The following is a 21,926-nucleotide window of genomic DNA, read 5'->3' on the forward strand; positions in this document are numbered from 1 at the left end:
AACCAGATGGTTTCAAGTGGTACTTGCAAAAGGAATCAGGAGCCTGGCCCTTGGGTTCTGCCTTATGCTAGTGTGATAGCTTGTGAGGGATGTAGTCAAATGATGGGCACTGTGCATGCTGTTGTTAAATGAGCCTTGAAGCAATCATTAGGGGTAAGATGAGAATCATGAATTGCTCAGTTTCTACCGCCTGTGCCAGCTGCTATTGATTAACGCATAGAGACTGAGACCATGTAGTCGGGGGAGCCCTGGTGCTCCGAACAAAGCAGCCAACAAAATATGGGGCACCATCAAGGAAATGAGAGCACTAGCATGGTTACACACTGTACTCTTTGGACAGACCCTCCGTGACCATATAACACTCGGGTGCACCTACATTTTGAGCAGCGTGGACTTCTGTAGAGCAAGATGTCATAACAGTAAACACAGATGTATCGGATAGAGCAGTGTCTTCCCAAAAAGAGATTTTGAGTCTTTAGTCTGGAGAAAAGGCTTGGAAAGGTATGATCCATGACCGAAGTGAATGGTATGAAGCTGTGTCATGGGAGGTTTAGGTTGGATATTAAGCAAAGGATCCTCCAGAGGGTGGTCAGGCACTGACCAGGCTCCCCACAGCAGTGGTCACAAACTCAAGGCTGCACGAGCTCAAGGAGCATTTGGACAATGCTCTCAGGACCAGGGTGGGATTGTTGCGCTGTCCTGTGCAGCGCCAGGAGTTGGATTTGATTCTATTCTGGATATGAGTCAATGCTCAGGCTGACAGCATCTCAGAGGGGCTATGTCCCAATGCAGGTACTGCACGGGGATTGCTGCCCCGTGACCGGCCCGGGCTGCGGCACTGTGAACGCAGGACGTGGCACCAGCAGCAGCTCATGGCCTGCCCACTTGGGCTCCGCAGCCACGGGAGGAAGTGCGGAGAGCAAAGCTGCGCACGGGACGCAGACCCGCGAGTAACCGGCCCCGCTCCGACGGCCGCGGCCGCCACGGTATACATGCCGCGCGGGCCGCAGGGACCGACAGGGCCCACGGGGATACCGCCCACACCGGCCGCCCGGCGCTGCGGAACCGGTCAAGAACCGATTGGGAACCGACGGGGCACCACGCGCAGCGCGCGAGTCCGCCGGGCCGGCCCCGCCCTCCGCGCACGCGCGGGGTCGGCTCGGGGCGGCCGTAAATCGGGGCGTGCGCGGCGTGCGGGGCCCGCAGCGAGCGGTGCCGTCCGGTTGCGCGATGCATTGTGGGCGCGGCTGAGGAAGTAAAATGGCGGACCTGGCAAACGAAGGTAGGCGGGAGTTGCAGGCGTTGCTACCCTGGCCCACAGCGGCCCCGCGCTGCCGTGGGCCCCGGCCCGGCCCGGCCCGGCGTTCCGCGTTCAGGACTGTGTCCGGGAGCGCCACCTCCCCGCGGTCTTCCTGGTCCCAGTGGGGCCAGCGGCCGGACAAAGGGAGCGCCTTGGCCGGGCCACCGCGCTGTCCGCGAGGCGGGGACGGACGAAGCCAGGTTGGGGCCTGCGTCCTTAGGTGCTTCCCGCGGGTCGCTGCCCCCTGGACATGGACAGCGGGCCCGGTGCAGTGCGCGGGCCCTGGAGCGCGGTAGCGAGTGCTGCGTCTCGGCCCTGGCTCTGAGCCGCTTTGTGCGCCGCCTTGTCCAGTTGCTTTTTGAAGTTGTTGTCCACAACTTTCGCACCACTGTAAATCTTTCCTTTGCTTACAGTCATGTTAATCTTTTCTTTAGTTAAAAGGATTAATAGAAGGGCTCTGTAAAACAAGGTGGGATACCATAGTAGTATTGTATTTTCTTGAGCTGCAATCATCAGAGTTCTGCTAGTAAACTGGCTTCATGTTTTTCTCAAGAGCTTTAGGAGAACGTGGGCTGCAGTATTGCAGTATTTGGGTATTCTGCCCCAAGGTGTATACAGTGGTGTTTTAAGTGGCAGTGGGTATCTATATTTTGCCTTGGGGAATGAAAAATGTCTCTCAGTGTTTTGGCAAAAGCTAGTTTGCCCTGCTGTCGCTGTTGTTTCTCATAATTTCTCTCAGCTAATGGAAGAGGGAAAGAAATACCCAGAGGGAGGTGAGTAGAAGCATGTGTGAGGCCCCTTCTTTCAGGATTGTTTCTTACTTTTGAACTCTGTCAGTGGCAATTACTGTTCTGATATTAATGTTAAACAACAGGAAGCAAAAAAATGTTGTAGGTGCAGACTTTGAAGATGAAGCCTACAAACAACTAACAATACTATTACACTTAAGTTAACAAATGCTGTGATGCGGTATGTCTTAGGCTGTTGACTTTAAGATTCAAGATGAGTTGTCAGTGCCTGAGGAGGCATGATAAGTGGTCTCAAGAATAGTAGTAGGCAAATCTGTTATGCAATTTATGAGAAACTTAATGTCTTAAGTATTTAATTTATATACTGCCATTATAATCACCTTATAATAAATTTTAATGAGTTCTTCCATTCTCTTAGAACCAGAAGCTTGGCAATAGCTACCTTAAGTCATGCAAGCCCCTCGCTTTACCTCCCCTTTCTGCTGCTTAGAGTTTACCAGTATTTATTACATCTTTTGATGATGACTTGTTGTGTATTTCTAGCTCTACTTCTGTTTTTCTGCAAGGTCTTATAGACTGTCTAGGATAGCAAGGGGGAGTGTGATCCCATCCTTTATGACCCTTTCCTGCCTCCAGAGACTTACTTCACCTGTAAACATCTTTAGTTTATATTCACCAGTCTTTCCAGAGTTGTCCCCTTCAGCTGTTGCAGTTCTGCTGCTTCTTGCAGTAAGAATGTGATACAATCTTTCCTCAGACGAAGCAAGATCAGCTGCTTTGGAACTGTTGTCTCCTTCTAATATCATTAGATATTAGATAGAGTGTTATTAGATATTATATAGACTGTTTCTAGTTTTATTCCCTTCAGTTCCATTTTTGAGGTGTATGTTCTTTGTGTACCAGTGGAAATACATGCACTTCCTGGAATTCGCATCTATCTGCTGAAACTTGGAGGATTCTGTTGTCTTTTTACTTGGCTTATTTGCGCTCTGTTATGGCAAGGATCTTCTCAGATGACTGTGTTCTCATGCTTAAACACATCAGTTAGTTTTATTTTTCCATTGTTTAGGTGAATACTTTACTTCCTCGTGCCCAGATATTTTCATCTAAATATGTCAAGTAACTATTTTGGTACTGATAATTCTTTGACCTTCTGCTTCATATTGGCCTTCTGTTGTTCATGGCATTTGATAGCTCAGTGTTCATGTTCACAAAAAAGTGTGATTACAGCAAATTTCTTAAGGTTCCTTAATTTTGATCGATCTGTACAACAGTACTGTCTCAGTCATACTTGGTTGTGAGGTGTGAAGCCAATTATACATACTACTATGACACCTAGTAGACACAAGTACCTAGAATGAGGTTTCAGTCATTCTTGCAGACTGTTTTTGCTTGGCATGTTTAAACAGTAGCTTTTATTGTCTCTCCATGCAGGTGAAACTCAAGATTTTTACCTGTTTGATTACTGCAACAAACCTTTTCCTGGCCTTGAAAAGTACAATTTCATGCTGCCTGTGTCCTCTCATCTTACTAATGCAAAGCGCTTTTAACCTGTAACTTTTGCCATGGCACCTGTCTTTCATTGGTGTTTCTGTTTCCAACAGTATATTAGCTATCTTTACCTTCTAGGTTCTGATGTGTCTTAGACTACTGAATGTTTTAAATCACTGCTGAGCTGTCAGTACTGCCTCCAAGTAACCATTTTACTAATGTCCTTTGCAGTTTCAAACTGTTTTAATGGATTATCTTTCTGTGATGCATTTCTTCAAAGCTACAAGCATTTCCTGTAATAATTACTTATTTTTTTTTATTTTTTCTTCCTCAAATCTTCTTCATCCACCTGTCCTAGTGAGTAGGTAGAACTGCTCCCCTACCTCTTAATAGAGGAGTGATGACCTACCTTATCTTGACAGAAGAAGGTTGTTGGTTTAAGGGAGTCCCCTACTTCATAGAAGGGGGCTAAAAGATGAGGTAGTCACAGTGTCACTTTCCAAAGAAGTTTGTACAATGAAGTTTCCTAGGAACAGATCCTGGTCTTGGCTTTGCCTGACATGGTGGGAGACGAGCTATTAAGTGTGAAGCTAATGAAGAGGAGGAGAGAGTAAATTCTCCCTAGCTGTGTGAAGTTTGATTGACTTTGCTGCAAACATTTAGTGACATTGTGATAAAGGTTTTGGGGACTGTAATTTTGAGGGTGATTATTGAAAACCAGGATTTTAGACTGGTGAGCACAATTGTTAATGGTACTAATGTATAAAGTAGTTACTGAATGTTCTTAGAAACTTTCTTTGAAGTCTTTGGTACTTCACTGCCACATGTGTTAAGTGTCAGTTTTAAGACAATCCAGCTAGAATACTAAAGAAAACTAGCAGCTTCCTGTTGGTCCCATATATTTATGGGAACCTGAATGCTTTTCTCATTAACTTGCAGCTAATACACAACTAGTAATTTGCTTATCTATAACTTGCTGCTGAAGCTGCACTTTTAAGACAACAGGATCCCCTTGTATGGGGAATTAATTACTTTATCTTTTTAGTGGCTGAAAGGTGATACAAATTTTTGTCAGGGCTAAAATTTGATGGATGTGTTCACATTTCCCTTTCAGGAGGTGTCTGCAACTTACTTGGCTTTATGAAATTGCTAAGCATACAGTTCACAATCATAAGAGGTTTACTGTATGTAACTGCCTTAAGTTAATTAGAGGCTAGAGAGCAGTGGTGCAGGAAGGGACCTGGGGGTCAATGGCAAGTTGGATCTGAGTCAGCAGCGTCCTGGAGCCAGGAGGGCCAAACATGTCCTGGGGCATCAGGCCAGCTGGGCAATGGAGGGGATTGTGTCTTTCTGCTCTGCACTGGGGTAGCCTCACCTTGAATTCTGGGGGCAGATTTGGGCACCACAGTATAAAAAAAGACATTAAGCTAATAGTGAGTGTCCAAAGAAGGGCTGCAAGTATGGGGAAGGGTCTAGAGGGGAAGCCACATGAAGAACTGCTGAGGGCACTTGGTTTGTTCAGCCCAGAGAAGGGGAGACTGAGGGGAGAGCCCAATGCAGTCTTCAGCCTCCTCATGAGGGGCAGGTACCAGTCTCTACACTCTCATGACCAATGACAGAGCTTGAGGAAACAGCATGAAACTGATTCAGGGGAGGTTTAGCTTGGATACCAGGAAGAGATTTTTCACCCAGAGGGAGGTTGAGTATATAATGCTTCTCAGGGCAGTGGTCATGGCACTAAGCCCAAGTTCAAGAAGTGTTTGGACAATGCTCTGTCACTTGGTGGCCTTTTTGGGGTGCCCTGTGCAGGGCCAGGAGTTGGACTCAATGTTCCTAATGGGTCCCTTCCAACTCAGCATATTTTATGATTTTATGAAATGCATAGAAGGTAAGCAAACTGAAGTAGCTCCTTTCAGACTAATCAGTATTTACCAGACTTGTAAGATGGTGACATTGCTTCTGTGCTGTTTTGGTGGGGGGATGCGATGGATTGGGGGTTGCCCTGATTGTTTATTCTGCTTGTTTCATGATAGATTTTGGACAGAGGAACATCTGCTATTACTTTGAGGGAAGATGTCACATTCACCAGTGGCTCTGTCTGCAGAATCTAGAAACAAAATTTTTTTCCCCATTCATGGTGACTTCAAATGGATTATTGGGTGCAAAGTTAGACTGAGTGACTTGTCCTAATAATTCATACCCAGGCACCATAAAGATCTATTTAATTGATAAGACAGAACTATCTAAATGCTTTAATACTTCTTGTTAACACTTTTTTGATTTCTTTATATATATTTTATCTACATTACAAAGTAGTTGGCTTGCCTCATGGCTTTGTTTTTCCTCATATGAAAATAAGCTACTTTTTCCTTTTCTGACTTGTAACATTTGCAGAAGTATCTTTTCCCCATGTCAGTTCTGTTCATCATGACATCGCTTGTGAAGTCTGACCATGAATTATCCAGTTGTGTTTCTTATTCTTTCTGACATGAAGTATGGCTGGATTTTGCTTGTGGAGGTCTTTCTGCAGATAAGCTCTTAGTGGCAGCTTGCTCTTTGCTCTGAGTCTATTGTTAGCTATTGAAAAAGAATCTTGTGTTGTTATCAACACCTTTTGAATTTTATAATGCCACAAATTGTCTGTATCTCTTCATATGTTTCATTTAGCATGCTTATTCTGCTCTTCATAACGTAAATGGTGAAAAAATCCCCAAGAGCATTTATTATGGCCTGCAATGTTCCAATAATCATATTTAAACCTAACTTTGAACTTTTTATTTTCTTGACTCTTAGGTAAGTGTTTCACAAGTGATAAATTACCACTCCGAGTATTTTCAGTCAGTTAACAGCGTTATTGCTCTTCTTTTTAACACTCATTCATTGTTCACAGGTATGCCTTTTCTCTCAGGTGATGTATTACAAAGAGTTACAGCTGGAGTAGCTGTTCCAAATTCATATGCTTCTGGTGTCAAAGAGTGCTTGAAATTGAAGCAAGGACTTGCTTGCCAAGAAGTTGTGCTGTAGGTTGTTTTTTTTTCCTGCCTCATGTAGTTTTCCATGTAATCAGGCATTATTCCATTTCTAAGTGTAATTTGGAGTGAATTTAAAAAGAAAAAATGTTTGAAACATTGTAGTTCTCAGCTTTAAAAATAAATTCTCGTGCTAATAATGTGGTTACAGCAGATCTGGTGAGGTCCTGAAAGTTTTTTCCATGACATGGTTCCTTCTAAAATTTAAAGTTTAACATGAATCACTGAGATAAGCATGTCCTGTGAAGAGAGTGGGAGTGTTCAGCCTAGATGAAAGAAGTCTTCAGAGAGGCACATCTGGATCGAATCAGGGTCTGTCAGGAGGTTATTAGACAGACCCAGGCCCATCAGAGTGGTGTATATTGAAAGGACAAAGACAAAAGGTGAGAGGTGGAATGGTATGTTCAGACTGGAAACAGGGAAAAGGTTGGGTTTTTCTGGTGGTGGTAGTTTGTTTTTTTTTACCATGAGGGCAGTCAAGCAGTAGGGAGGAGATTACCCTGCTTAGCCTCCATCCTTGGATGTTAACCTGATTAACCTGGCCTGACATCATAACTGACTTGAAGCAGGAGATTGGACTAGAGACATCCAACCTCATTTATGGTGTGTCCTTATGGTAGAGGCCCAATGAGCTCAGCAGTGAAGAAGGTGACTGCTTATCTGGCCCTTGTCACTGCTGTGCCATGTAATATACTCTGTGAGCCTGAGAACTCTACAGAGATACACACTTCTGCAGGTGTTCATTTTTATTTTCATAAGAACCCATGGTTTGGGTTGGAAGAGACCACTGAAGACACACACCCACCCACCCCCACCCCCTAACCTCCCAGTGTTCAGGGATACCTTCCACTAGACCAGGTTGCTCCAATCCTCATCCAGCCTGGCCTTGAATATTGCCAGGGATGCCATCCAGAGGTCCATGAAGTAACCTGTGCCAGGGCCTCACCACCCTCACAGGGAAGAATTTCTTTCTAATATCTCATCTAAATTTACCTTCTGTCAGTTTGAAGCCATTCTTCCTTGTCCAAAGTCCCACTTCTGTGGAGCCCCTTTAGGCACTGGAAGGGGCTCTGATGTCTCTCCAGAGCCTTTTCTTTTCCAGGTGAGCACCCTCAGCTCTTCTAGCCTCTGCTGGAGCAGAGGGGCTCCAGCCCTTGGAGCAGCTCCGTGGCCTCCTCTGGACTGGCTCCAGCAGCTCCACATCCTCCTGATATTGTTCCCTAGGGCTGGAGGTAGCTCTGCATGTGAGGCCTCACCTGAGTGGGGCAGAGGGGCAGAATCCTCCCCTCCCCTGCTGCCCATGCTGGGGGAATCAGCCCAGCACAGTGGGGGGGGGGTTCTGTGTGCCAGTGCCCATGGCCAGGGCATGTTGAGCTTCTTATCCACCTGCACCCACAAGTCCTTCTCCCCATGCCTTTTCTCAGTTCATTCTCCCCTCAGCCTATGTTTGTGTTTGGGATTTCCCTGACACACGTGCAGGAGTTGCATTTGGCCTTGTAGACATGCATAAGGTTTGCACAGTCCCACCTCTCCAGCCTGTGTGGATGACATCCCTTCCCTCCAGCGCATCAGCCACACCACACAGCTTGGTGTCATTGGCAGACTTCTTGTGGGTGCTCTCAATCCCACTGTTCAAGTTGCCAACAGAGATATTAAGCAGTGCTGGTCCCAAACTTGGTCTCCACTTTGACAGTGAGCTATTGACTGCAGCTCTGAGTGCTGCCACCAGCAAATTCCTTATCCAGGAAGTGGTCCGTCTGTCCAATTTGGAGACAAGGATCTCCTGTGGCACAGTGTCAAATGTTCTGCACAAGTCTAGGTAGACTGTCAGTTGCTTTTCCCTTGTCCACCAACACTGTAACACAATCACCAAACCAAATTTATCAGGTGTGGTTTGCTCTAAGTGAAGCCATGTTGGCTGTTGCCAATCACTGTTATTTTCCATGTGCCTCAGCACAGTTTCCAGGAGGGTCTGCTCCATGATTTTGCCAGGCACAGAAGTGAGGCTGGCCAGCCTGTAGTGCCCCAAGTCTGCCTTTTCTCCCTTTTTGTAAAGGGAGAATATTTCCCCTTTTCCAGTCACTGGGAACTTCCTCAGATGGCTGTGACTTCTCAATGAATGGAGAATGGCTTAGACACTTCCTCTGACAATCTCTTAGGACTCATAGATGCATTTTATCAGTGCCCATGGACTTGTGCACCTTCAGCTTCCTTAGATGGTTTCAAGCCTTTTCCTGTAGCAGGTGGTCCTTCATTCTGCCAGTGCCTGCTGCTTTCGCCTTTGTAACTTGGGTGGAGTGTTTGGAGCAGTTCTTTTGGAACACAGAGTCAAAGACATCATTGAGTACCTCAGCTCTCCATATCCACGGAAACCACGTCTCCTGTTTCCTGCTGGAGAGGGCCCCCAGCCTCTCTTGTATCTCTTTTCCCCAGCCTTTCTTGTATCACCAATGTACCTACAAAAGCTTTTCTTGTTGCCCTGGTCCCCTTGGATTTTTTTTTTTCAAGGAGTCATTTCATGCTGCAATAAAGGTCTGACACCTTGTGGCTGCTAGAGGTGCACCAGCTGCAGTGGTTGCATTCATGTGAGTGGATGTTTTGCCTAGCTGTGGGAAATGTGGTTGCCATGGGAGTTTGCTACAGCTATTAGTGGTCACACATCTAGGTTAAAAATCTCATAGTAAATAGTATATATGACTTGAATATTATATCTGTTCATGAGCTATGGAGGTAGTATTTTCTGTTTCTGCATTCTGATTTCCACAGCTTTTAATAGTACATGTTTTTCTGACAGCACACAGGGCATTTATTGATAGTTAATGACTTGATGGTAAAATATGTTAAAGAAATTTAGCCTGTGAAATCCAGCTTTTGGAGGTTTTTGTAGTTATTCTTGCAGGTTGAAATACCTTCAAAGTGAATAAACTGCAGAAATGAGTTCTGTGGATTCAGCTGTTTTTCAGTTGTGGATTCAATTTGATTTGACAGCCTAAAACCATTCAGATTTGTATGATTCCAGATCTTGAGATTGGAGAGGTACTGTCTTTGATGCTAATTATTGAAGTTTTGCTTTCCTTTTTACATGCTTGGACTTTACCTGAACACCTTTATCAACGTCAGCTTAGAAACATGGCAAAATAAAGATCTGGAGAAATACCGATTTTCTAACTATCTGCTTCTCTGAAGAAAAAAAAAGAAGTCTAATCCTCAATTTTTAAGAACTAGGTACTCTGACTGCTCATCTCCTGTTGAAGGAGAGCTCATGTTCTCTTACATGAATTCTACCTGAAGTTTGAAGGTTGAGGGGTTTTCCTTCATATATCATGCTTTATTTTCTTTATAAGTTGCTGACAGTTTAGTGGACCTGGCAGATCCATTTTACCATAGGTCATTCCTCAGACAGCCTGCTTAACAAAAGTATGCTTGAGAACATGACCATCTGGCCCAGAGGTTCACTATTACCAATAACATTGGAACTCCTGTTTTGAACCAACATTTGACTAGAAAAACCAGAGCTACCTAACATCTGCAAAAATAAAACCTAGTATGTGTGTTCTTCTGTTGATGGAAACGTGGTATGTGTAAGTGCTTTTGTATGAAAAACATGAAATGGTAGAGAGCTCTACATAAATGCATTTAAAAACATAACTAGAAATAGGAACCAAAAGCAGGAGCTGGATGTTTGAATGGGAAATTTGACACTAGAATCTTTTACCACGCGCAGAAATGGATGATTGAGGGCAGTAATGCTTTGCTTTGATGCCTTCAATGAAAATGTTTACCCAAAATTTAAATAAGGCTTAGAAAAATATGCAGTATTTGATGACGGTAGTCAGATTAGGCAATCTAGTGATCCCTTCTTGCCTTGGGCTAGAATTAGGGAGATATTTCTAGCACTGTGTTCTTGTTGCAGACTTCAGAAAGGACGCAATGAACAAGTGTTCCCTGTGTCTGTTCCTGAGTAAGCACTGGTACAGTTGTTAGCTCTGAGTGCCTGTTGTCTCATTGTCATTCCTGACCCTGTCAGTTTGTCTCACAGTCAACAAGATCAGTAGTGAAATTCTTGGGCCTTGAATACTGGATGACTGTGTTCCTTCAGTGCACAAAGACTATCAAATGTTGCACCAGTATTCCCTTTTTCAGGTTGATTAACAGGCCTGGCTGTAGTTTGCTTTATTAGATCCTTTTGCCATTCTCATTTGTCATAGCTGGATGCAATGTCAAATAGTTGGAGTTTTTTCACTCTACTTTTGTTCTTTTTTCTTTCATCTGTTTCTTTTTTTCCTGGGAGCTTTCTGCTGTTCTGGACATCTGTCTTCTTTTTTCCCCAAGTGCTTAGTTTTCAATTACTGGACTCCATCTCCTATTTTGTTGTGTTACTTTGCATCAATTTCTCTGGCTACCCATTGTGTCTTTCACCAGTTTTTCCATGCTTTTCTCTTCACTCTGCATTGTTGTTGGATCTGTTTTTCTTTGCTTTCTTCTCTCTCAGTACCTCAGTCCTTTATTATGCACGGGACAGACAAGTAGTTTTTTGTTCGGTTCTCCTTGGTATTTGTGGAATTTGGTGCAGGAGTCTCTTGTAAGGTGTGCATGACAATCAAGTCTCACATTCTGGTCGATCTCCCTATTGATTGGTTTGGCGGAGGGCAGGCTGCTGTAGCAGTAGCGCTAATGAACACTAAAGTATACCACATGTTATTAAGAAATAACTGTCACTTTGAAGTCAAGGGCCAAAAGCTTGGCCATTGCCTCAATGAAGCCTCCCACAGGCAGGTTATACTGAGGCCAAGGGAATGAAAATGGATCCCTGGCTTGTTTCAACACACTCTGGTTCTTGGGACAGGTATTAATTTAAGGGTCTGTATTGTTTTCACTTCTGAAATGGATTGTCTGCATTGCTCTTAGTAATAAGCATTTTTAAGATTCTGCAGTATTTGATGGATAGATTAACTTAAAAAATAAAGGGGAAAAAAAGAGCAGGCAAAATGATGTCGTAAGTAGTTTATTTTCTTGATTAATTTTACTTTTTATAGAACAAGTTATGCCAATCTTGCAAGATCAGTCTTGCAGTGTTTTTTTGCTTTGCTGGGTTATCCCTTTGAGTTAGATCCACAGAAAAGTAGAAAGAGGCTCTTCTACCCTCAATTAAATGCACTGTTCTGGTAATTATTTTCATAATTTTGTGTATGTAAATTAAAATTTCACTTTTTCAGCCAAACTGATCTAACACTAGCATTTCCCAAATGGACAGTTTCATCCCTTTTTCCTTATATGGTGATCCAAGCACTTTACTGATGCTGCAGCTGATTTATGGAAGATTTTGTGATACTGTTCTCTTTTTTTTGTCCAAGGTAATTCTTCTTGCTAGCTTTATATTTCCTTTTTTTTATGCTAGCCTTTCAAGCTCTGAAAGTCTTAAAATTTTTAATTTTCTTAGATGTCTAAACTTGCTTATAAGACTGGATAATTGCAAAGGTGGAACTTTTTGGCTTACTTCTTTGCAAATCTAGCTCTTCCTAAATCCCATTTTCCAGACTGAAAGATAGACTGAAGTATTGTACTCATCTTTAGCCCTACAAACATGCAGGAAGGCTGCTGACTGCATAGTGCATGTGCAGCTTCTCAAGTATAACTCAAACACAAGGTGCACCAGTTTGTTGAACTCTGAGGAATTCTCTGCTTTATCACACACACTCCCCCTGTGTATGTATATTTTTGTTATTCAGGACACTGAGATAGTTGTGGAATCTTGAAGGACAATGGAAATACACACTCATTGTAGACACTGATTCTGCTCTTGTCGACTAGATGCTGATGTGCTTATTTTGAAAATAGTATTCTGCTAATATTTGATTCAGAGCTTTAAGATGAAAGTACATGTAGTCTTAAATTATGCAGAAAAGACTGGTTCCTCTTTAATATGTAATAATCCAGTTTGAATTTTAGACCTGCACATACTGATTTAGGACCTTTCTAAAGTTTTCAATGATAATGAAATACTAGTGAAATCAAATGTCAGTGCTAGGTGACCTTTAAGAAGGGGATATGTAGGGGTGTACATCAAACTCCCTTTTCATTAATGCATGACAATGGGGAAGAAAAAGCATCTGGTCAGCTAGTGAACCGCTGCAGCAAAGGGTCTTTTCCTTCTGATGTACTAAAATATGGTACAAGTACTTGCTTGAAAGCCATCTGGAGGGGAAACAAATAGCTTTCAGACATTAATTGTGTTGTCTGCCTTAAAACACTCCTTTTTACTTCTGGAGATCAAGTCCTTATAAACATCTATTACCAGGAACTGGTAGAAACATGTGTAACTGAGATATAAACAGCTTAAGGATTCATTGTTGGTAAAAGCATCATAGAACATAACATTTTCATAATAGTCAATATAAATGTGGTTGGAAAAAGCCCCAATGATTTCTCTTTTTACAGAAAAACCTGCCATTGCTCCACCTGTCTTTGTATTTCAGAAGGATAAAGCACAGAAGGTAAGGAGATACTGATACTTTTTTTTGGTTTTGTTCTTAGCCCTGACTCCTTCCTTCCATGGTGATCAGCCCTTTGTCTATATTGCTGTGAAGCTGAAGATGGCTAGTAGACCATTAACATCATTAATGGGCATAGGGCAAACAGGTACTGAAGGGCTAAAAGTGGGAAGATGTATGGTGGTTTCACAATACAGGTAGCTGTTCGGACAGAAGATGGACCAATGTGGAAGAAAAAGTATGGTGAAGGTGTGTCTTGAATATGTGGCAGAGGAGTGTTGACACTTGAGTTGCATGACAAAGCTGCAAAATTTGTTTTTCTGATAATAGGGTTGAGATAAACCAAAGAAAACTGGTCCGGATTGTTTTTTACTTCAGTGTATTTAATTGTCTCTCATATCTTTGGTTAGTATGCTGTGAAGTGTCTAGTTACCTTGGGAAATAGTAATTCTGTTCCCTTATCTCAATAGGGTGTTTAATTCTGTCTGGTTAATAGTAAAAGCTATTAAGATTTATGGTGGGGAAAAGAAAATAAATCAAAGTTACTCTTGTTTCTGTTGAAGATGGTGGGAACCAAGAGAGGTTCCTGTTGGATCACTGGATTGTTTTGTTATCTGTGGAGTCAGAAACGTTTGAATTGAAATACTGAACCGCTTTTCAGTTGATAGCTTTTCTTTGGTTTGGAACAAGTACCAGACTCAAGCTTTCTCACAGGCTCAGTAGGCATATTCCTCAGCAGGAGCTAGAAATCATTTCTCAGCCTGTAAAGGTTTTAAGTCTGCTGTCCTCCTGATATTAGCTAATCAAATTAAATCTGCCAGAGAGTAAGTACTTTCAAGACATTATTTTAATTACATTTTTACAGTGGCTGTTTACATATACCTTGGAATGAAGGGAGTGGTAGTGTTTGCGCTACCAATTTTGATCATGTTTCCTTTTAGGAAGCAGCTTCCAGTCAACCACTGTTGCTTAGACTGTTCTGAAGTTGCATCATGGTGAGTGTTCTCTGCAGGTGTCCTTTACCCTGGTGGTAATCATAGCGGTGTGCAATCCAGGCAGAGTGACATGGTCCTGTGTCCTTTTTTTCTGGACTAGTCTTTACATGCCAATACCATACAGATAGTAGTTCTTGTACTCACAAGTTCCTTCATGTTGTACCTTTGCTTCTGCACTCCTCCAGAGGCCTGCACACTGCATGCCTTCAGCATTAAGCTGTGCAAGGCCCTGCATTGGGCTGTGAGACAGCTCTCTTGCACTCTGATTGGTCTCAACAAAATATTTGTAAAAATATATTAATAAAAGGCATAATGTATTCTGGGGCTGGCAGAGAGGATCTAGGGAGGGAGATCTGTGATTTGATCTGCCCAGCTGCCTCTGAGGATGCTGAAGTGGTGCTGAGCAGGTAACTGTATTCAGGACCGCCTCAGCACAGACAGAAAGTCTGGCTTTGTTGGGCAAAGGGTCTGTGGGTTTCTGGGCATCTTGAAGGCACATGATTTAGAGATAAGTTGATCTAAATACCAAATGGTGGTGGTGCTGTTGTGCTGTTGCTTTGAGCATGGAATAAGTCTGTCTTGGGTGGAGAATAGGGCCTGTTCCTTGAAACAGATCAGAGAGTCTAGTAGTAGCATCTGTCAGTTAGTTGCCAATTTTCAAAGTAGTAACAGATATGAATGCTTGTGCTAAACTATGTATTGCATGGAGATGTCGGATTTTTTTAAAAGGGGAAGGGGGAGTGATTAATAATTTTAGTAGCTTTTATTGTGGTGTATTTGACACTGCAGAGAAGGACTTGTAGAAGCATCAGTGCTGTGCTTCTTGCAGTTTGATTAAATTAAGGGCTTGTTGGTCATGCCAGTAGTTGTCTTTTGTAGTATAGATACAATAGCAGTATAGTCAGAACATGATGCTATGAGCACAAAGTTACAGCCATTTAATCCATACTGTATATATCAGAATATAGCATTCAGGCTAGCTTTAATCAACTTAATTAAGGAACAGTGCCTCAAGTTACATACTGGTTGAGATCTTTCACTGTATTTTCAGAAAGACTTAATAGCTAAGTGTTCCGAAGAAGGGTAAACTCTGTTACTGTTTCTGTAAAAGGTGCTTAAGTGCATTGCCTACCACAAAAGACTGTCCTTATTAAAGTTAACAGGAAAATCCTGTAAACAGAGGAGTTTTTCCTAGAGCAGTGTTTTGAAGAGAATGCAAAAGTAACTTCAAAATTGTTGTTAAATAACACACTACTTTAATATGTAGTTTCTCAATATAAATTACAATTTTACATTTTGCAAAATGTCTGTCAAGTCAGTCACTTTTTTCTGTAAGCAAAATTGTTAGTGGAGGCTTTTTAGTGCTGACAGTAGTCTGACAATAAGCTGAGGGAGAGAAAGCATTGCGTTGTGTATTCAGTTAACTGTCTGTGATGGTTGTTCATATATTTGCCTAGTGGTTTTCCACATGAACCTGGACATCCTGAGCATATTTCATTGCACCATCTACAGATCCTCTTAGTATTACAGCTGGGTTGATATAATTCAGTGGTATTACTGACTTTTGTGGAGCTAACAGTAGTGTCTGCTATTAAGTTAAACAATGTTCTTTTTCTAGAAATCTTGACTTAAGTTTGTGCTGGGAAGGTGTCTGACATTTGGGTCATGCCAACACCATAAAACACTTGAGGCTTGGAGCAGAGGGGCTGGAAAGCTGCCTGGTGGAGGAGGACCTGGTGGTCCTGGTCAACAGTGGCTGAACATGAGCCCAGGTGTGCCCAGGTGGCCAAGAAGGCCAATGGCACCTGGCCTGTATCAGCCACAGTGTGGCCAGCAGGACCAGAGCAGTGGCTGTCCCCTGTGTTAGGAACTGCTGTGGCATTTCAAATCCTGGGTTCAGTTTTAGACCCCTCATGACAAGAAAGTCATTGAAGGGCTGGAGCATGTCCAGAGAAGGGCAGCAGAGCTGGGGAAGAGTCTGGAGCACAAGGCTGATAAGGAGCAGCTGAGGGAGCTGGGGCAGGGCTCAGCCTGGTGAAAAGGAGGCTCAGGAGAGACCTCACTCTCTACCACTCCCTGAAAGGAGGGTGGAGCCAGGTGGGGGTCAGGCTCTGCTAGTAGGGAACAAGGGATAGGATGAGAGGAAATGACCTCAAGTTGTGCTAGGGTGGTTTAGGTTGGATATTGGGAATTTCTTCACTGAAAGGGCTGTTCAGCCCTGTCACAGCTGCCCAGGGCAGTGATGGAATTCCCATCCCTACAGATTTAAAAGCTGTGTGGATGTGGCACTTGGGAACATGGATTAGTGGTGGACATGGCAGTGCTGAGGGAATGGGAGGACTCTGATCTTGGAAGAGTTTTCCAACGAACAATTCTATGATTTTATTATTTTTTTCTCCACTGGAAGTTGGAAAATGTTCACAATGTTCTAGGACAAAGTTCATACTAGTCTAGAAACTAATTTTTTAACTGCATCTTCCAGCTAAGGATGTATATACTTGAATAAAACATCAGAACTTGCAATTTGACATGTTTATTTGGAGGGGACAAAAAGTGCATGGTGTTCATAATACTGCTCCTTAATTTTACTTTCCTTAAGGAGGTTTGAGTTTTCTTTTGCAGTTAAAGACAGGATTAGTCTGTCCTTTTTTTAAATTTAGATGTCAATTAATGGTGGATGTCAAGTTGGTAGTTACTAAATATGAGTGAGTCTGCATTTTCATGATTTTCCTGTCTCCTTAGTGTCACAATGAGGGTGGCTGTGACAAACCTTTAGGTCCCCTGATTTCAGGGCAGAGGGTGGTGAGAGAATAGGAGCAGGAGCGATCATTGGCACCAAGAAAATAACATTTTAATAAGGAATAAAAGAAAATGGGGACAATGCCCAAAAGCCAAACAACGACCAGGGAGAGCTCCGTGGGGATGACCAACCAAAGACAAGAACAAAGGAAGGCACAACAATATATAACCTTAGGGGGGACCCTTAGGGGGACAAACATTCTAGTAGCCTAGCCATATAGGGAGCAACATTACCCAGTCTGTAACTGACATGTAACTTATCTAACATAACAGCAGAGGGGTATCTTGGGAAAGGCTTTTAACTCAAATGAGAGATTCCCACGGCTTCAGGTAGGTGGGTCTTCAGAGGCAATGGTCAGCTGGTTTGGGTCCCCAGCCAGGCTGAATTCCACACCTTAGCTGTTTGAGAACTATTTTTACAAAGTGTGGAATATAATCTTGCAAATATCTGAATAATAGCACTGCTGTTTGTGTTTCTGACAAGCAGAGTTTCTAGTGCTGACACCACTTGGAAATTTGCATCAGCTTAAGGCTCAAGCTGTTGAGATCTGAAAGCAATACGAAGTCTGAACCTCACTATTTCTGTTATTATCTATCCAAATAACATATTTATGAGCTAAGATGTGCTTTTCATAGCACTTTCTGAATTAAATATTTTAAATAGATGGATACAATTTATATCTGTGCTTAATATTAGACACTTCTTTGGTGTTTCTGCTCTGAAACTGATTTTAGCTTCTGCCGTAAAACCATTTTGTGACAAGTTTCTGGCCATAGGTTACTTTAAAGTAATTTTTCACTTCGAACATGCATTTCTAAGGTGAAATTATTCTGTTGTTTTTGGATTGACATATTTTTAAGCAAGTATGTTAGCTCAAATAAATTCAATCGCTAGTAGTGTAAAGAAACACTTCATCCAAAAATGTTTCTAAAGTAGTGTCACTTGTTCTGCAAGTGTGAACTGTGGTAATCTGGATGTTACTGATTGTCATCATATAGGATTGTTATGACCTCCCTAGTCACAAGTATAGGAAAAGGTAGACTCTCTACTTGGATTTAAAAAATTTTTGCACTTGAAAAGGCCATTGTTTATGATGCAAGCTTGCACCTTGTCCTCTTCCCTCCACCAGCCTATGCTGGGGTATTGGTAGAATATAGAAAAGAGCACTTTATGTCTAGTTGGTTGTATAACTAGTTTTGTTAGTGTACTGCTTTCCATATGTGAATTGATAGTGGTGGTCTTTTAAGATTGACTCTGAAAGAAGTCAAAGAAGTTATGTGATACTTGGGTCATGTTCTATGCCGAAGTGGTGCAAAGAGTTTAAGGGGTAACTGGGTCCTAAATGTAAAGGTTCTGGAGTGAGTAAGGGGTTATGTTGTTAAATTGTTACAGTTGTCACTGTGGTCTTAACTATGGAGTTTTAAAACTAGGTGTGGAGTTGTAAAAATGATATAGGTGATTAGAAGATGGCATTCCCAGGTAATCTATAGAGCAAAATAATGAGTTAATATTTTTTTAATTTATTTTTTTTAGATATGTAAAGTAGGGGTTGAAGCCCAGCTTTGATGCAGTGTTATATGGGTTTTGGTGGTTTGGGGAGGCGGATGACTAGAAAAGATTCTTCATACTGTGGCCATGATGTAAGGGTTTAGGATAGTGACAGAGAGAGAACTGTGAATGAAGTTATTTGTGTATGGAGAGGCAAAATATTCCCTTTCCCAGTCTGACTCAGCATAGCTGCCAAGAGGCTTTGTTGGGATACCCAGCAGAACTGTATTGTAAGTCCATAGTATACTTAAGGAGTTAAAATTTATGCTTAAAAGGTTATAATTATGAAGATATTGCTGTACTTAAGAGAACAGTCATGAAGGTATTTGGAAAGACAGTTGTGCAAGAGAAGGCTTGGCAGAATACAGAGAGGCTGATAAAGTCAAAAGCTGTTAGGCATATCAGCAAGAGTTGTCCTTGGCTCTAAGCAGGTAAAAAATGTGAAAAGATATACTCAGTGTAGTCTTTTTAGGCCATTGGGTAGAGGTGCTAGAGTGAGGAAAATGAGGAAAGGAGCTGCAAATAGCTCAGTTTAGAATTAGAAGGAAAAGCTGGTCCAAGAGTGCTTGTGCCAGTCTTTATTGAAAAAGGATATTATTTCCTTGCCTATATTTGGTGACCGTAGTATCACATGAGTCTTAGCCTTTAAGTATTTCTTCATGTCTCTTCTTATTCTCTACATTGCAGAAGAAGCCAAATTTCCAGATAGACTTAGATGTATTTAGTCTGTGTGTGTTATTTTTAGTTTTAATGAAATAGGAGTTTGATCTGGCTGAGCAAGGTGAATCTGTGTAGGTGGCTTCCTAATGTTATTAATCTCTCTTGATCTTTGCCGTAGTGTTTAAGAGACAGGAACAGGTTTCAAGTGTCAAGTTCTCCCTAGAACTGTGTTTTATAAGGAATGTTTTCTCTAGAGAGGAGGCTCAAGGAGGGACACATTCCTCAGACAAAATATTCCAGCAAAAAGGAAGAGAGTGAACTGTTCACCAGCTCCAAGGAACTTCAAAAAAGAGTTTAGATCAGAATTCATGAAGTTAAGAGACTAGGAAACACTTTCAATAGTATGCATGACTAAGGATTAAAATTAATTTTAATATTTTGCAGTTTCCTTTGGATATGCTTTTTTGAGAACAGCTGTACAAACTTCTGCCTGGAGCAGTTCTGGTTTGATAAATCCTTGAGTCCTTTGTTGGTCTTGTCTTCCATGACTCAAACCATGTACTGTTCACAAAATTCTAAAACTTGCAGTAGTTTTTGATTAGGTTTTTTTTTAGTATGTTTGTATATTTTTATGTATTTCTATATTCAACATGAAATTCTTATCTTGGATTTCAGATTTTTCTTCATAGAAGTGGTGATTTGCAATAATTACTTTTGTTTATTTCTTTTGTGGGTCTTGAAGCAGATATTCCAGTCTTGCTTAGGCTAGAAATCAGATTTATACTTATTTCCACTTTTTGAAATGCTTGGCACTAAGCATTTCAAGTATTACAAGAGTTATTAAAATCTGTTGGATGTTTACTTAGCCTTACTTAGATATTCTAAATTGCGTTGATATGAATTGCTTGCAAAATATTTTGTCATTTCCAATTTTAAGTGCTTAGCACAAGTGTGTATTGAATGTTCTTGCTTCCTCTTCATTATTACCAATTTTCTGAACTGTACCTAGAAGTCAGTGTAGATTTCTGGTAAGGCTTTTTTTTTTTTTTTTTTTTTTTAATGCCTATTGTAAGTGCTACGGCCAGTTCCAGGTGGCCTTTCCTGCTATTCTCCCCAGATGAAGAAGTATAGATAGGGTGCTAGACAGCTAGATTTTATTAAATATTTGGTGAAAAAATGTTTTGTTAACTCTTCTCATTCTGTCGGGTTTTAAGTTAGTGTTATTAACAGCTAAATATTAAAATGTTAGCTAACTTCAGCAGTGCAAAAACCCAGCATCCTGAACTTTTATCTGACATCCATCATATTATCTCCATAAATATTTTTTTATTATTTTGAGCCTTTATTATAGTAATATCTTGCATGATAAAATTTCATGCATTGCTGGCTTTTGTTACCACAACAGGACAACTGTTACTTAAACTTGGCTCTTAAGATGTTAAGTGCTGCTGTTTATTTTTAAGGCTTTTGCTTACTTTCTTGCCATGGACCTGGGCAATTATGAGCATTTTTAGTCTCTTTTTTCTGACAAGTGTTTTCTGGGAGCAAGCCAAGGTTGTGTGCTTTTGAGTGCCATCTTTCCCTTACTGCTTAATTCTTCAGATCCTTCACCATAAGCTGAAGCTCAGCCTACAGATTGCAAGTGGAAGCACATCCTTGGCCTGCATGTTATCCATGGACTATAACTTAATCCTTAATCACAATATAGTTGTTTGTGCTCAAAGTCTTTTTAACTTTTTCATTCTTCATATATGTACAGAATATGATAATGCTAACTTTTGTTGTACAAGCAGAGATGTGCAGCATTAAGTGATGTGAAGGAATGAAATGTCGGTGGCAGAAGTTCAGCAAATACCAAATCCCATTAGGGTGCACTAGTTGTCCTGTCACCTCCCTCCTTGAAATAAATTGAAACATGCTAGTTTATGAAAAAAAGCATTGGTGTTGCTTTTCAGATAATTCGCTGTCATGTGACTATGAAAGAATCCCATGTCTTGTGTGAAAGTTAAAATAATGAATTTCTGTGAGTTTTATAACCAACCTCATCTCCCTCAGAAGTGGGCTGAAGAGGCAGTGGAGGACACTTTAGAGTAATCGTCTGTGAAAAACAAAGTTCACTCTGGAAAATTTTTAAGTTAAATAAGGGATAAAGGGACCAAATCTATTGCTGGGGTGCTTGGCTATCTGTCAAAAGCACACCCTCAGCTTAAAACAATGTTCTTTAGATACTGTTGCATTACAGGAGGTACATGCATATTTATAAGAGTTTATACTTACTCAAACATTTGAGTTTAGATGTTATTTTTCTTGGTTTTAACCTTTGACTTCATGCCATCTTGTAGATTAAACCCATATATTTTATTTCTTCTCCTGGTTCTCTCTTGTTGTTTTTACACTCCCTGATATGGAGTCATCAGGAAATTGGGTTCTGGTTTTTGTTACTGTTATCTTATCAGTCAGATAGTCTACAAATGCAAGGAACTCCCTAATTATCTTACAGCGTTCTCTGAGTTAGTTACATAAAAGCATTTTACCATCACATAGTCTCTATATTAATATTAGACTATGGCCTAAGAGATCATACATTTATTAAATTTCTATTTTCTATTTATATGAACCATACAGTCCACACATAAACTCAAAGATTATACAATACCAAAAAGCAGTTAAAAGGAAATATAAATTATATCAAAATTTTTGTGATTAATAAGATGTGAAAGCTAATACATAAATGCGAAAGCCAATACTATATTGTTATTTATAACAGTCTAATTTTTTATCTGAATCTGCACATAAAAACTATCAGCTGTCCTTTAGTCCTTGAGTGAAGGGAAGGGAGTAAACCCCAACAAGCCTGTAGCTG

General features: G+C 41.3%; 1 protein-coding gene across 4 annotated transcripts in view; it reads left to right on the forward strand.

The window, feature by feature from the left end:
• The first annotated feature begins 1,155 nt into the window (after positions 1-1,155).
• Positions 1,156-21,926, forward strand: part of RANBP3 (RAN binding protein 3) — a 63,081-nt gene continuing 42,310 nt past the window's right edge. For 2 of the 4 annotated variants that reach the window (XM_058858592.1, XM_058858595.1), the window contains exons 1-2: positions 1,156-1,282; positions 13,008-13,063. In XM_058858592.1, coding sequence (XP_058714575.1) covers positions 1,261-1,282; positions 13,008-13,063 — 78 coding nt within the window. In that variant the 5' untranslated portion in view covers positions 1,156-1,260. Of the gene's footprint in view, positions 1,283-13,007; positions 13,064-14,001; positions 14,056-21,926 lie in introns of those variants that run through there. The other 2 variants (XM_058858596.1, XM_058858594.1) reach the window with 2 other exon arrangements.

The sequence above is a fragment of the Poecile atricapillus genome, chromosome 28 (genome assembly GCF_030490865.1).
Source record: "Poecile atricapillus isolate bPoeAtr1 chromosome 28, bPoeAtr1.hap1, whole genome shotgun sequence".
NCBI lineage: Eukaryota > Metazoa > Chordata > Aves > Passeriformes > Paridae > Poecile > Poecile atricapillus.